General features: G+C 47.0%; 1 protein-coding gene across 7 annotated transcripts in view; it reads right to left on the reverse strand.

Moving 5' to 3' along the window:
- Positions 1-3,999: 3,999 nt before the first annotated feature.
- Positions 4,000-13,833, reverse strand: part of Slc25a37 (solute carrier family 25 member 37) — a 41,594-nt gene continuing 31,760 nt past the window's right edge. For 5 of the 7 annotated variants that reach the window (XM_055609672.1, XM_055609673.1, XM_055609676.1 and 2 more), the window contains exons 2-4: positions 11,626-11,854; positions 9,837-9,893; positions 4,000-7,569 (exon numbers count right to left, since the gene is read on the reverse strand). In XM_055609672.1, coding sequence (XP_055465647.1) covers positions 7,049-7,569; positions 9,837-9,893; positions 11,626-11,854 — 807 coding nt within the window. In that variant the 3' untranslated portion in view covers positions 4,000-7,048. Of the gene's footprint in view, positions 7,570-9,836; positions 9,894-11,092; positions 11,584-11,625; positions 11,855-13,833 lie in introns of those variants that run through there. The other 2 variants (XM_055609678.1, XM_055609677.1) reach the window with 2 other exon arrangements.

Genomic DNA, 13,833 nt, shown 5'->3' on the forward strand with positions numbered 1-13,833 from the left:
TCAATTTTTTTTGGGGGGCTTGCAAGGGCAGAGGGCGGATACAAAGGGACAGGAGATGAGTGGGATTGGAGTACATGATGTAAAACTCACAAAGAATAAATTAAAAAAAATTCAAATGTCTTTAATATGCACCCCCTTACAGCCCTGATTCCTAACGCACATACATTTCCAAGCTCCCAAAACTCCCTGCTCTCATCTGTGGTCATCGCTTCTACTTACACCTGGGAGGATTTACTCACGACAAATACTCAAGGAGGACGCTCATCTGTGAAAAAGATGACACTACTCATGCTTCCATGAAAACTGGGAGCTGTAAAGGCAATAAATTTTTTAAAGTAAATTTAAATTAAAAAAAACTGGGAGTAATACAATTTCAGTGGGTAACATCTCAGGGGCAAAGGAATAGGCTATCATCCAACAAGGTGGCTAAATGAAATAATGAGGTTGGAGTAATTCATAAAAAAGAATTCATATTTGGAATGCTATACAAATTCAGCAAAATATGCTGATAAATGCTGTGCATTTTCTAAATTGTTATGTTAGCAGGTTTTATTTTCATGAGCACTTCTGGTCAAATGAGTACTTCTGATCAATTTTAAAAAATTACTCAGTATATGAGGCTGGAGAGATGTTCTTGATGAAGACCCATATATTTCTTTCCCAGCACCCACATGGTGGCTCACAAACATTCATAACTCCAGTTTTAGGGAACTCAACTTTCTCTTCTAACTTCTTAGGGTACCAGGCTCACCAGTGGTGCACATACATACATGCAGGCAAAAAACTCACACAAGTAAAATAAATACTTCCAAATTATATATTTTATTCAACATATATGAGATAGCAGTATGGTATTTTTGAACAAAGTACGTTTCGTGGTTCTTCTCTCCTATTTCCTCAGCCCTCCTCTGTCCCTTTTCTGTTCTTGTGGCCTCCCCCACCCCACTCAGAACACGTGGACGATGAATATGAAGTAATACTAAAATAACCATTCTCACAGTCACATGTATTTCTCTTAAATCAAAAGCTTCTCAACCCAGGTGGTGGTGGATGCCTGCAGTCTCAGCGCTCAGGAATCCAAGGTAGGAGGATCAGCAGTCGGGGGCCAGCCTGGGCTACGTAAACAAAATGAGTGTTTGGAACATGATGTCGGCCCAGACTACACACTGAGGCAATCAAAAGAAGAGTAGGGAAGGTTACTGCAATACAAAAGAGGTCAGTCCAAACATGCCTTAGGATATGTGCGTATGGCCGTCTCGGCTCAGACTAGACATTCCACCAAGGGAATGTCCTGTTTTCTTAAGAAAGCGGGACAAGTTCAAATTTCAGAGATCTCCAGTGGCTCTGTGACCTGCGGATGTGAGGCTCAGGACAAGAGCATGAGCGCTATGGCCCATCTGAGGGCACTGCTTCCAGGAAGAACAGGTCAGTGGTGGGAGAGGACGGAGACAGCAGAACCCCAGCACGTAGCTATGCCTGAGTGGTTACGGTGCACCTGAAGCCAGTGAGAAGAACGAAGAAGTTGACCCTAGCAGGTGGTCTGCAGGAGGGCAAGAAAGCTAAAGGGAGAGCCTTGAAGTGTTAACCCAAAAACAGAGACAGACCAAAAGAGAGCTCTGGCTCGCAGGCCCTCTGCTGCCACCTGCTGGCCCCCTTCAGTAAGGTCCTTCCTTTCAGAGGTGTTTCTCAGCTAGCCCGTTAGCCCCAGCTCCCAAACCTCCAGGCCTTGAACTTTGTTCATCAGCTCCAATACTTGACATTCAATTCCAGTCTTCTTTACCTGCCTCTTAGCCACTCTTCTAGGAAATATCATATGTCACCAAACAACTGAGGATGCCCACCAACCCCACTGTGATTTCCGTCCCGCGGCTTTCTCCAAAGACCCTCAACATCACCTTATAACCAGTTAGGGTCAAACTTCTTGCCAAGGCAAAAGCATGATTGGACTATGAAAATGTCCCCAACTCAAGTTTTTGTTGCTCTTCCGCTGGTGACCTTCTTGGGAGGCTGTAAAGCCTTGGGGGTAGGGGGTGCCTACATGGAAGAAGGGATAGGGATTGCACCAAGGGTTCTGGCTGCTCTTCTTGCTCTCTTCTCCCTCTGCTCTCTCCCCAATCCCTCCCTCTCTCTCTGAAGTGAGCAAAGCCCCTCCCACACTCTTGCCTTCCCTGCCCTGATGATCACATCTCCCTAAACCATGAATCTTTCCTTCATTAAGAGTAGATGCTGGGACTTGCAGCCAAGCATGGGGGGGGGGAGCTCCAGGGGTCCTGTGGAAGTGTTGAAGGAAAGATGGAAGGACCTGGAGGGGACAGGAACCTCACAAGAAGATCAACAGGGACAACTAACCCAGTCCCATGGGGGCTTTCAGAGACTGAGACATCAACTAAGGAGCATGCATGGTCCATGCATGATCTGGACCTAGGCTGCCTGCACAAATGTAGTCTATGGGCTACTTGGCCTTCACATGGCACCTGGGGAGTGAAGAGAGTTCTAACACGGACTCTATTGCCTGCTTTTGGATCACTCCCCCCTGGCAGGGCCACCTTGCCTGGCCTCAGGGGATGGAGATGTACTCGGTCCTGATGTGACATGATGTGCTGGGGAAGGTTGATATGGGGTGGGGTGGGGTGGGGCTCTTCTTTTCTGGGGGAAAAGGGAGAGGAGAGACTGGGAGGAGGCGAGGGAGGGGTACCCTTGAGATAGAAAATAAATTTAAAAAAAGAAAAAAATTTATTAAAAAAAAAAGAGTGGCTTTAGCCAGGTATTTTATCACAGTGAAAAGGGGAGGAAGAGAAAGAAAAGGAGAGGCGAGGAAGGACACAGGATGGGAAGAGGAAATCACCGAGAGTCTAGAAAGCTGGCCCTGTGGGTAAGAGTGCACACGGCTCTTGCAGAGGACTTCACTTGGTCCTCAGTTCCCACGCCGGATGGCTCCCAGGACCCTGTCACTCTAGCTTCAGGGGACTCCTACAAATCAACGTGGCCATGTCCCGGCCTTTCTTCTCCCAACCCACACTCACCCTAAAGCTACCACCTGCATTCAGCCTTAGACCAGACAGGATGCTCACTGAACAATAATCCTCCTCTCCTCTGCCCCCCCCCCCCCCCCACACACACACGCACGCACGCACGCACCCAGCTGAGTCTCGTCGGCAGCATTTAGGAGCACAGTATTCTCCGAGACAGTCACCCCGCTGAGGGCGCCCCTAAAGGATCAGCGTGGAGGTCTTCCCAGGAGAGTGTTTAGCCCACGAAGTCACAACAGGACACGTTAGCTGAGGGGAGGGGGAAGAAAAAAACCTTCCTTTTAAGGACCTTTTAGGGCAGGAACTGTGTTCCAGAGAGGGCCCTGAGCAATAGAAGAAAGGCCCGGCGCTAGGAGAACCAGGACCCCGAGGTGAAAACCAGCTTTATCGCTCGCCACACAGGTTACTACACACCGGACACGTGCTGTGGCAGTCTGGTGTGCTGCCAGCTCTCAGCAGATCGCGTGTCCAACGTTAACATCCCCGCATGGGAAGAAAAGCGCTGGGGAACCAGGCCCAAGCACAGGCACCATAGGCTGGGATGAAAAGGAGACCAGAGGCATCAGATTCCCTAAAGCCGGAGATTAAGATGGTGGTAAGCCACCTATGGGGTTGGGAGCTGAACCCAGGTCCTTGGCAAGAGTAGGTGCTTTAAATCACTGAGCCACGCCTCTCATCCACCACCCCCCCTTTTTTTTTTTTAACTTTTTGAGACACAATCTCACTAAATGTGATGTGCGTGCGCGCCCTCTGCTGGCAAGGTGGCGATCTGCTTCCAATTGGCTAGTTCCTTTCTCCTCTCTCTCTCTCTCTCTCTCTCTCCTCTCCTCTTTCTCTCTCTCCCTCTTTCTCTCTCTCCCTCTCTCTCCTCTCTCTCTCTCTCTCTGTCTCTCTCTCTCTCTCTCTCCTCCTCTGAGGCCATTTTCCCGTCCCTTCTCCATTCCCACAAAGACCCCACAACGCTTTCAGGATCAATGCTTTATTTTCTCCAGCTCCAGTGTCAAAAACTAGCAGCGCCACGGACACAAACACACACGTGTGAACACACTGTTGCTCCCCGAACGCAGAGGTCACAAGGCAAAAAAAAACCAAAAAAAAAAAAAAAAAAAAAAAAAAAAACCGAACAATCTTGACCACAGGCATTTTTAAGACCTTCAGAAAGTAACACTGGGACCACTTTCATCCCACACACTGTGCGACTGGCAGCGGCACATTTGTTGTTCACAGACACAATTATCCATTAAATAGAGTTAAATAAAACCTTAATGGCATAGCGGTGTGTTGGAGATACAGCCTTGGGGTGACATTGGAGCATGATGGTTGTAAGAGGTAAGACAGAGAGATGAGGACAGGAGCAGGGGGGACAAGTGCACATAAAAGTAGCTATACTTAATCCAAATTTTTTGAAAAAAATAGTCATGAATTAAGAACGTCCCGTTTTTAAAAGATCAACGTTTTAGTGCATAATAAATTAACACTCAGCTATTAAGTGGTTGACTGTCACATGGCCTGAACACACACAAACAGAGAGAGCTAGGGTATTAACATTGTACCCAGGTGGCATGGCCCATCCCTGAATGTCGCTCTGAAGACGCCAATGACCAAGTATTAACCTGGTCACTGGGTGGAGGAAGCATTTTCCTATTTCGAACTTTTCCATGTCAAAAATCACAATCAACATACAAGCTATAATGTGCATGAGGGTCCAGGACAATCCCAGCTTCGGAGCTAAGGGTGGGGGCGGGGGGATTCATGCCCACAGAAGTAGCAATTTTGTTCAGTGCTTCACAACTTTTAACAACTTTTTCGCCACTCACTCAACCTTCCGGTGACTGGATGGGGCAGACAGGTTAAAAAGCTGCCTTCCTGCAAACCCACCAATCATCACAAGGAAGGGATGGCCACAAGCGGACCCCTGGACTTCAAGCCCAGAGTCCTCAAGTCCTGGTCCACACTCTGACCAAAGGGGGCTGCCCCAGCAGTAGATAACTATAAAGAAAATCCAACAGGAAATACTGTTTTTTGTTTGTTTGTTTGTTTGTTTTTGTCTTTTTGCAGGACTGGTCATCAATGAATCAAAGGGTGTTGATGTTTAGAATTTTATTTAAATTCTACTTTAGACTCTACAACCTGACCTTCCCCTCCATTTATAAAAGTTAACATTGCTCAACACCAGCAGGGTGAGAGCAGAAACATTTTCAGCGGGAACAGGACATCAGCCAGCCTAAGATACCACTAAACCCAGAAACCTGCTACGCCATGGAATGACAGGTCAGCAGCCAGCCAGGAAGCCCTCGTGGGGTACATGTAAGTAAGTGCTTGAGGTGGCTCTCTTGGGAGGAAAAAAAAAAGTCAGCGGATCACGTAACTTCTCTCAGCTGCTGGACAAAAACACAGTGCCCTGTGTCCAAGGGCACTGGGTGATCCATCATTCCAAGATGAAAATTCTCCCAGTACTAGCTGAATTCCTCCCAGGCAGTGGGACCATCCATGGGAACCCAAGGTCCGAGGCTCCCCTGTGACAGGGAGGATGCCAGCCATGACTTCCAAATGGGACCAGGGCCACTGAAATGAAAACACCAGTGTGCCCCCTGCTCATTCATAGATAAAGCTGGAAGAGGGAACCTGAGGCCATTCTGTCAGCTCCACGACAGTGGCAGACTAGGAGACACGGAGACACGGGCTTGCATTTTCTCTCAGATCTGACTCCACTTCCGAAAACAAAGCAGAGGGGACACAGGTTCTCAAGGTGACGCAGGAGGAGACAAGGCTACTGAGCAGCTCTGGAGAGGCAGAGAGAGTCATAGCAGGCTTCCGTCCTGGCTGGAGGGCCGGCCTCAGTGCAGAAAGAGGCTGTGATAAGAACGACACGGGGCCGGAACAAGGCAGGGGACAGATGAGTGCCAGAAATCTTCTAGGATTTTCTAAATCCTTCGACTGCAGGGGACATGGGGACTAATAAAAACACACACAGATCAGGTTAGCTGAAGTGCCTGAGAATGAGGGCGCTTAGGCAAATGGTGACATCTCCAGTGCTAAGAGCTGCCCAGGGAGACACACACTCACTTCCCTATCCTAAGAGGTTAAGACCAACCATTCTTCTTCTGCTGGGGTCACTACCCTAACAGTGTGGACAACCAGGCTGCCAAGTCCTGTACGGGTGTGTCCACAAAGGGAGGAAAATGCTCCAGGACCCTATCATTGGTCCTGGAAGTTTTAGGAAAAGTCAGAAAGGCACAGGGGGTGACTATTAAGAAGAAGAAGAAAAAAAAAAAAGTCCAAGCGACAGACTAATTATTTTGACTTGTTTTCATCGTACCTTTTTTTCCCCCATGAAAAGAGAAATTCAAAATATAAACTCTGTGTTTATTATTTTACATTCAAGTTAAACTCCCACAGGGGGGCGCTACACACAGTTACAGGCCGCATAAAGCCATTTATTACTTTGGTGCCTTTTTTTTTTTTTCCATTTGTTTGTTTTACTTCTCACATTGGAAGAATTCTACTCTCTCATTAAAAAAAAAAAAAAAAAACAGGTCCATCATCCCAACTCTAATACTATTTATGGACACACACAAGCACGCACAATTTCAAAAATCTCTATGTAGAAAAATAAAGTATAAACATTATCCACCTATTTCAGACTGGGTAATGGTACTTTTATGTACATAAACTCTTTTTCTTCACCATGTCACTGTTCTCCTCCGCGGTTTTGGTGTAAAGATCTCGGGAGGAGACGGCCACAGTGAGGCAGAAAAGCTACATTCCTCTCCTGAGGAAGGAGGAGAAAAAAGTGACTTCTCGCTCTCCCCAAGTTTTCCCCACCGACCATCACCTTGGATGTCCCCACAGACAGCATTCTGACCAGTGGAGGCTGGTCCTCCCTTTCTAAGGCACCAGGGATTGGAGGGCCCGGCGCGCACGCGCGAGCACCCTGCAGGACAGGACCTGGGTGTGAGAACGAAGGGATGAGGCAGGAACAAAAGATGCTGGGACCACTTCCCACTGCCGCGTTCCTTTTAGTATAGAGTTCGATTCTCCAGCTGCCGCTTCGTAAGGAAATACTTGAAGAACTCATAGACGGACCAGGAGATGGCGGTGGAAGGCATCTGGTAGATGACTCGAGCGTGGATACCTTTGAAGTAACCAGCAAGGCCGTTGAGCTGGTACACCGTCCGGAAGGCATTGGCCATGCCTGACAGCCGGCCGCTGACGTTGGCCAGGGAGAGTGCCATGTTCTCCTGCGTGTTGAGGAGGGTCTTACAGACGTCCAGCGGGGTGGTGGCAGCTGCAGCCAGCGCGCCGGCCAGGCCTCCTGAGATGATGTGAGACTGGGGGTTGTAGTCCCGGTGGGGGTTGACCTGCTCCTGCAGAAACTCGTAGGTGATGAAGTGGATGGACTGGAAGGGTATGTTCATGGTGAGCTGTGTGGTGTAACTCCTGTAGAAGGCCCCCAACCCCTCGGTCCGCCACACCGTCCGGATACAACTGAGGGCTGACTGGTGCTGTGAGTTGTACATCTGTAAGCGCTGTTTCACCACTGTGTCCGGGTGGGGGATGAGCAACCAGCAGGCAGGAGGTTGGTTTGGCCCCAATCCCAGATGGGAGTGAAATGGGAAGCCAACCAATAAAGAGAAACAAGCATGTTAGAACACACAACGGTGACAGGAACCACGTCAGCACACATATAGCCCCAGACAAGAAGCCAGGGAGGGCCAGCTCCAGGCAGCCCACCTCAGCTTTGTTTCATTTTTATCTCCAGGACCCTGTGCCAGGAAAACGGGCACTTCTAAAGAATTTCCTGTCTGAAGCTTGAATGAGAGGTGACTCCCAAATCAGGCAGTTGTTTCAGGCTAGATTAGCTAACCTGACCCCCAAGATCCTAGCCTTCCACACAAGCCCCAAAAATACCTCCCTCTCCATGACCTATCCTTTGACCCATCTATGAAGAGAGTCTCTGAGCTGGGCGTGGTGGCACATGCCATTAATTCTAGCACTTAGGAGTCACAAACAGATCTCTATGAGCTCAAGGCCAGCCTGGTCTACACAGGCCGCTCCAGGCTACATAGTGAGTTTCTGTCTCAAAGCCAAAGCAATTACTAACCTACAAGAATATATTTGATCTCTCAGTGACCTGTCTTCTCTGATTTGAACCTGTATCTCAGTATACCTGGGACAACACTAGAAATACATCTGTCTGAGTTGAGGGACATCCCCTTGTGGAGATCCTGGCTTTAAGACAAAATAAACAAATGGTTCGTGGGACCAGAGAAACTGAAATGTGTTCCCTAGAGTTTTAACGGCACCCATACACTGCCGAGATCAGCCACATGATGAGCTCCATCTTTAAATAGAGACCTGGTTGAGTCAAGAGTAACGCCAAGGGGGGAGCCTCATGTAAGTGTTACCAAAAAAAAAGCATATATATATATATATATATATATATATATATATATATATATATATATATAAATGGGGGTGGGGGAAGAGATAGTTCAATGTTAAGACCATTTGCTGCTCTTCCAGAGAACCTTGATTTGGTTCCCAGTACCCACAGAGAGGCTCACAACTGTCTGTAATGCTAGTTCCGGGCAATCCCACACCCTCTTCTGGCTTCTGGTGGCACCAGATATACATAAATACATGCAAACAAACACCCATTACACACAAAAAAAATTAAATATAAACAAAAATCCAGGAGCGGCAGCGTTTACTTATCCCAAAAATCTGAAGGCTGAGAGGCAGGAGCTACATAACACAGTCTTGTCTTTAAAAAAAAAAAAAAAAAAATTTTTTTTTTGTTTAGATCAACAAACTCTGCTTTTAACTAACACTGACCAAGTGACTGTCACTTCCAAGTCCTTGTCTGGATAGCTTTAAAAGAGAGAAAGAGAGAGAATCCCAAGATATATATGGCTAGTCAGTCCCTCTACACCACGATTCTGTATCCACAGATTCAACTACCTGTACATCAAAATAACAAGGAAAGAAAATAGTCTGTGCCAAACATATGCAGATCTTCTTCTTCTTCTTCTTCTTCTTAGCATTATTCCCTAAGGGATATCATACAACATCTACTCACAGCACTGAAGCCTAGGAGTGAGTATTCATAAGGATGAGTTATAAATACTGCCTTGGAAGAGGACCCGAAAAATTCAAAAGAAGGTATTCCCCCTCAAAATGGCCACATGTTAATTTTAGAAGTACATAGGGTTAATGATTCTATATGTTTACTGTTTCCTTGAAATTTGTCACAATCGTTACAAATAGAAGAAGAAGAAGAAAAAAAAAAGGCTGGGTGTGGTGATACACAGTGCTCAGGAGGCTGAGGAAGGAAGGTTTGGAGTTTGAGCTAGCCTGAGCCTCAGCGAGAATTCCAAGGCATCCTGGGCTGCACGGTGAGATTCTATATTAACGGGGCTGGGTGATGCACCCCACAATGATTGAGATGGAAACAGTTCCCTCTAAATGTGTCTGTGAAGCAATTAACAGGGTCAGGTGTGTGTGTGTGTTTGTTGTGCACACCCTTGAATTCACAGGTAGTACAGCAGTAAAAAGCACACGAACCAATCCCCACGGGTTCTGCCCCAGCGGGCCTGGGGCAGGGCCTGAAGATTAGGTTCTAACTCCTCCCAGGATTCTCCAGGTAGGCAGACAGCTCTGCTTACCTGTTCTGGAGACCCCCAGTGATAAGGAATGCCATCTTCCTGCAGACTCCGATGAAGCCCTTACCCACCTCCCTCCCCCAGCTCCTCTGGCCTCTCTACCTTATCCCCACTGTCCCTCCCTGGAGCCATGGAACATTACCTTCTGCTGGATTCATTACTGCATCGTGGAGTAGGGTGGCCATACTCCCAGCTATCCCTGCAAAACAAACTCCAGAAAATTACCCGCTGACACCTGCTGTTCTGGGAAGTTCCTTGAACTTAAGTCAGAAGAACTCTGGACTTAGCTTTCTAAGGCTCAAAACTGCCTAGCGGCCCAGCCTGGGTGAGCAGAATGTAAAATCCCAAAGCAACGGTGGAAATGCTCAACAGCAATAGAGACAGTAAGGCTATCCAGAGCACTAGGCTCACGGAATCTCCTTTAAGTCAACTGTGGGAAAGGTTAGAGCCCAGAAACTACACTCCAGGCGTTCCCCACTGCCTCCATTTTAATCTTCTCATATCCAGCCTTCGGGTACAGAGAGCTCTCTGCGCCCTTAAGCTAAGGCTACTGCAGGGGATCATATCAGACATGTGGCTGGCTGCCTTAGCTCAAGTCCAAGCACTCTTAGGACTGGCCTTGTGAGTGAATGACTTCATCCCTTCATCCGAGATCTCCTCCAGCCTGGCTTTTGAAAGCCTGAATCAGTCCTGGAATTTCTGCTTCTGGCTTCCCGGTGCCTTCCACAGCTGCCTGCTAATTACAATCATCAGTGGAGGGCCTGACAGACAGGCTACAGAGGCCACCTCTCAGGAAGGCAGCTAGCGGCTCCTGCCTGCTGCAGACATAGACGCACATGCCCATGACAGCGGCCACAGCATTCAGCACAGATGCTGCAGGGACAGCACAGGGCCGACCCTGGTGTGGGACTGGATTTTTGTCAAGTCTCCTTCGGGGAGCCAAACCACTACATAAGGCAGTTTGTTACCACTGTCTCAGAAGCACGAGGGCATGGCTCTTGGTGACTGAAGCAGCAAGTACAAATGGTCACCAGCTGAAAAGCCAAAGGATGTGAGCAAAGCAGCTGAGGATGCTTGTTTCTAAGGAGTGGCTAACGGTGGCTGTTCTGCTCTGGGTAGAATAGAAAGCAAAGGAGAGAACTATCACTGATCACGCCCACCCCTCCATTGCCTCGGAATGAATTTTGTCAAAATAAACGTATTTTATGTTGCTCTGCACCCACTGAAAGGCTTGCTAATGTCCAGGCCCATGCTGCCACGGGGCCTGACCTATTGACTTCTGACTTACATAAGAGTGGCCCACAAATGCCCAATTCCCATCCACCCGCCCTCCCCTCTGGATCAACCACAGGAAACTAGTTCGGCCCTGGCTTGCAGAAAGATGCGACTCAGACACACGGAGGAGGCTGGGGGAGTCAAAGGCCCGAATCTCCTGCAGATTAAAGTGGGGAAGGCCTTCCGCAGTGGCACAAGTCCTCTGTCGGCATAAAATGTCTTGACCTTTCAAAGCTTAGTTAGATCCTGGCGCTGGAGAGACCTGCTGTACCAGTTTTTAAATAGTCTCAAAGAAGCTGTCCTTTTCCTGTGTTTTGTTTTGCATCCAGCATTCAAAAGAATTTTTTTTTCCTATGACTGATCATTAATTGTTTTGAGTGGTTTTTTTTTAAGCAAAAAGCAAAAAAAAAAAAAAAAAAAAAAAAAAAAAGACAATGCAATAATAAATATCAAATAAACACCAAAACGCCTCTACCACCAGCTTCCCCCAGAGAAAAGAGGGACCGAGTAAAACGTGTGTGTGTATTCACGTGACCCTAGAGTTCTCTGTTCCTGAGCAAGCTGCCGAAGACGAAGGCTGCTGGGTCCTGGGGAGGAAGGCCCAGGGAGCAAGTACTGACGAGCTTCCTAGCTCCAAACAAACGCTTTCAAAATACCATTAGCTAGGTGGCTGTTTCCTTGGTGGCTGAAAACGTCATTTAAAGTCCTTTTCATGTTTTCGTAGCAGGCAAAATACATGGCATGTGCGGGCCCTGCACCCATTATCATCACGTTCAGGCCCCGTAGGGGTCTCCAGAAGCCTTCCGTGTGCATGATCCTCCTGAGGGCGCCATAGATACTTGTATACTTGGCTTTGGGATCTGGATTCAAACTCTGCATTCGTGTCTGTGGGGAAACAGAAAATACCTATGAATAGGGGAGTTAATATGTACAGTAAGGCAGAATAGACAATCCAGAGAATAGAAGGGGGGAAAGTTGGTTCTCACGACTTCTTGGTGCCAAAGAATAAATAAATAAACATATATATATATATATATATATATATATATATATATATATAAACATTCTCTCTTCCATCAGTCTTCACAGCCTTGCTGAAAAGCCTCGTAGCTTACGGAAAGATACGCAAAGAGGAAGGGGAACAGAACATGAGTTCCCTGCTGAGTCCTGCCATGGGTAAGCTATGGGGCTTCCAGGTAGAGCCTTTAAACATTCTGGGCCTTGGGATCTTTAACGAAAAGCCATATTTATTATGAGCAAGCACTGAAACGATGCCTTTGAAAGTCCTTCATGAGCCCAGACTCTTGCCCCCCAGTCTTTGTAGAAGGGTTGATTCTGGAGTCCCCAAAAAGGATACCAAAATTCATGAACATTTAACCATCTAACCTTGTATAAAATGCTATAATGCTTACAGCCCATGCACATGTCCCAGATGATACCTAATGTAACAAAATTGTTAAATATAACAATATGTAATATATTAAGTGTTATATATATAGTGTCCATTGGTAGAATCTTTCCCTGTCATACACAAAGCTTTGGAGTTTCAGCCCCAGCACCACATACATAAACCAGGAATGGTTGGGCATGCCTGAAATCTCAGCACTCAGGATGTAGGAAAAGAATCAGAAGTTCAAGTACATACACAACTACATAGCAAGTTCAAGGCCAGGCTAGGCTCCATGGAACCCCTTCTCAAACAAAGCCAACCAACCAACAACAAAAAACCAATGCAAATAAATAAATAAAGAGTAGCTTCCTCCACTAAAAGAAATGGTATAGGCATGCACTGCTACACTGCTCAGGGACTAATGGCAAGCTCTAACAGTCTGAACTTGTTTCATAGGGGTGCACATTTTTTTCTGTATTTATACTTTTAATTATTTTTATTTTATTTCACGTGCATTGGTGTGAGGGTATCAGATCCCCTGGAACTGGAGTTATCGACAGTTGTGAGCTGCCTGCCCTGCGATGTGGGTGCTGGGAATTGAACTCGGGTCTTCTGGAAGAGCAGCTCTTAACCACTGAGCCATCTCTCCAGTCCCACTTTTCTGTATTTATGATGCACAGCTGGCTGCAGCTGCTCGTCTAGAGAAAGCCAAAGTGAGTTACCAGCATCTTCCAGTCTACTCTAGTTCCTAAGTCTTGTGTACCCTTCTCCATCTAAACCTCTGTGCTCTGTGCTCTTGACAATTATTCCTCAGGTTCTACCAGGAAATCTCCCCCAAATCCCCTGGGCCTCACGTCTATCATCACCCTTAACTATCTTTTACACTATGTTTTTATAGTTAGGCCTTGTTCTTACCACTTCCTGAGCACAGAATGGTCTGTGTGAGGATAGGCTATGGCTTCCCTGGCTCTGTTACCCTCCCAACACTTCACAGGTATGAAAAGCCCTTAAGGAGATAGCAGGGTTAATTTCATACTCCAACCTGTCTAGGCTGAGCTAACCAACTACCTGATCAAACATCGGTGTACTCTAGATGATCCTCTAATGTTTGTTTTGTTTTGTTTTGTTTTGTTTTGTTTAGATAAGGTTAACATTTAAAGTCGGCTACCTCTGACTAAGCAGGTCACTTGTGTGGTGTTGGTAGCTGTCCAGCTTGCTGGCCTGTCCTGCAGGCTAGGAATGTACAGCCCTACGGTGGTATGAGCTAGTTACCTAGAACAAATTTTCTCAGGCTTATTCTCTCTCTAGAGAGAGACAGAGAAAGTGATCTGCATACACGTCATCTTTATTGGCCTTTACCTCTGGAGAGTCCTCTTTGTCACATCAGTAGGAGATGCCTAAAACACCTAACAAATGGTGGACATATGTTCCTTCCTCCTCCCTCCTTCTCTCCCTCCTCCAAACACCCCCACCC

This window comes from Psammomys obesus, unplaced genomic scaffold, assembly GCF_907164565.1.
Source record: "Psammomys obesus unplaced genomic scaffold, mPsaObe1.curated_primary_1811, whole genome shotgun sequence".
NCBI lineage: Eukaryota > Metazoa > Chordata > Mammalia > Rodentia > Muridae > Psammomys > Psammomys obesus.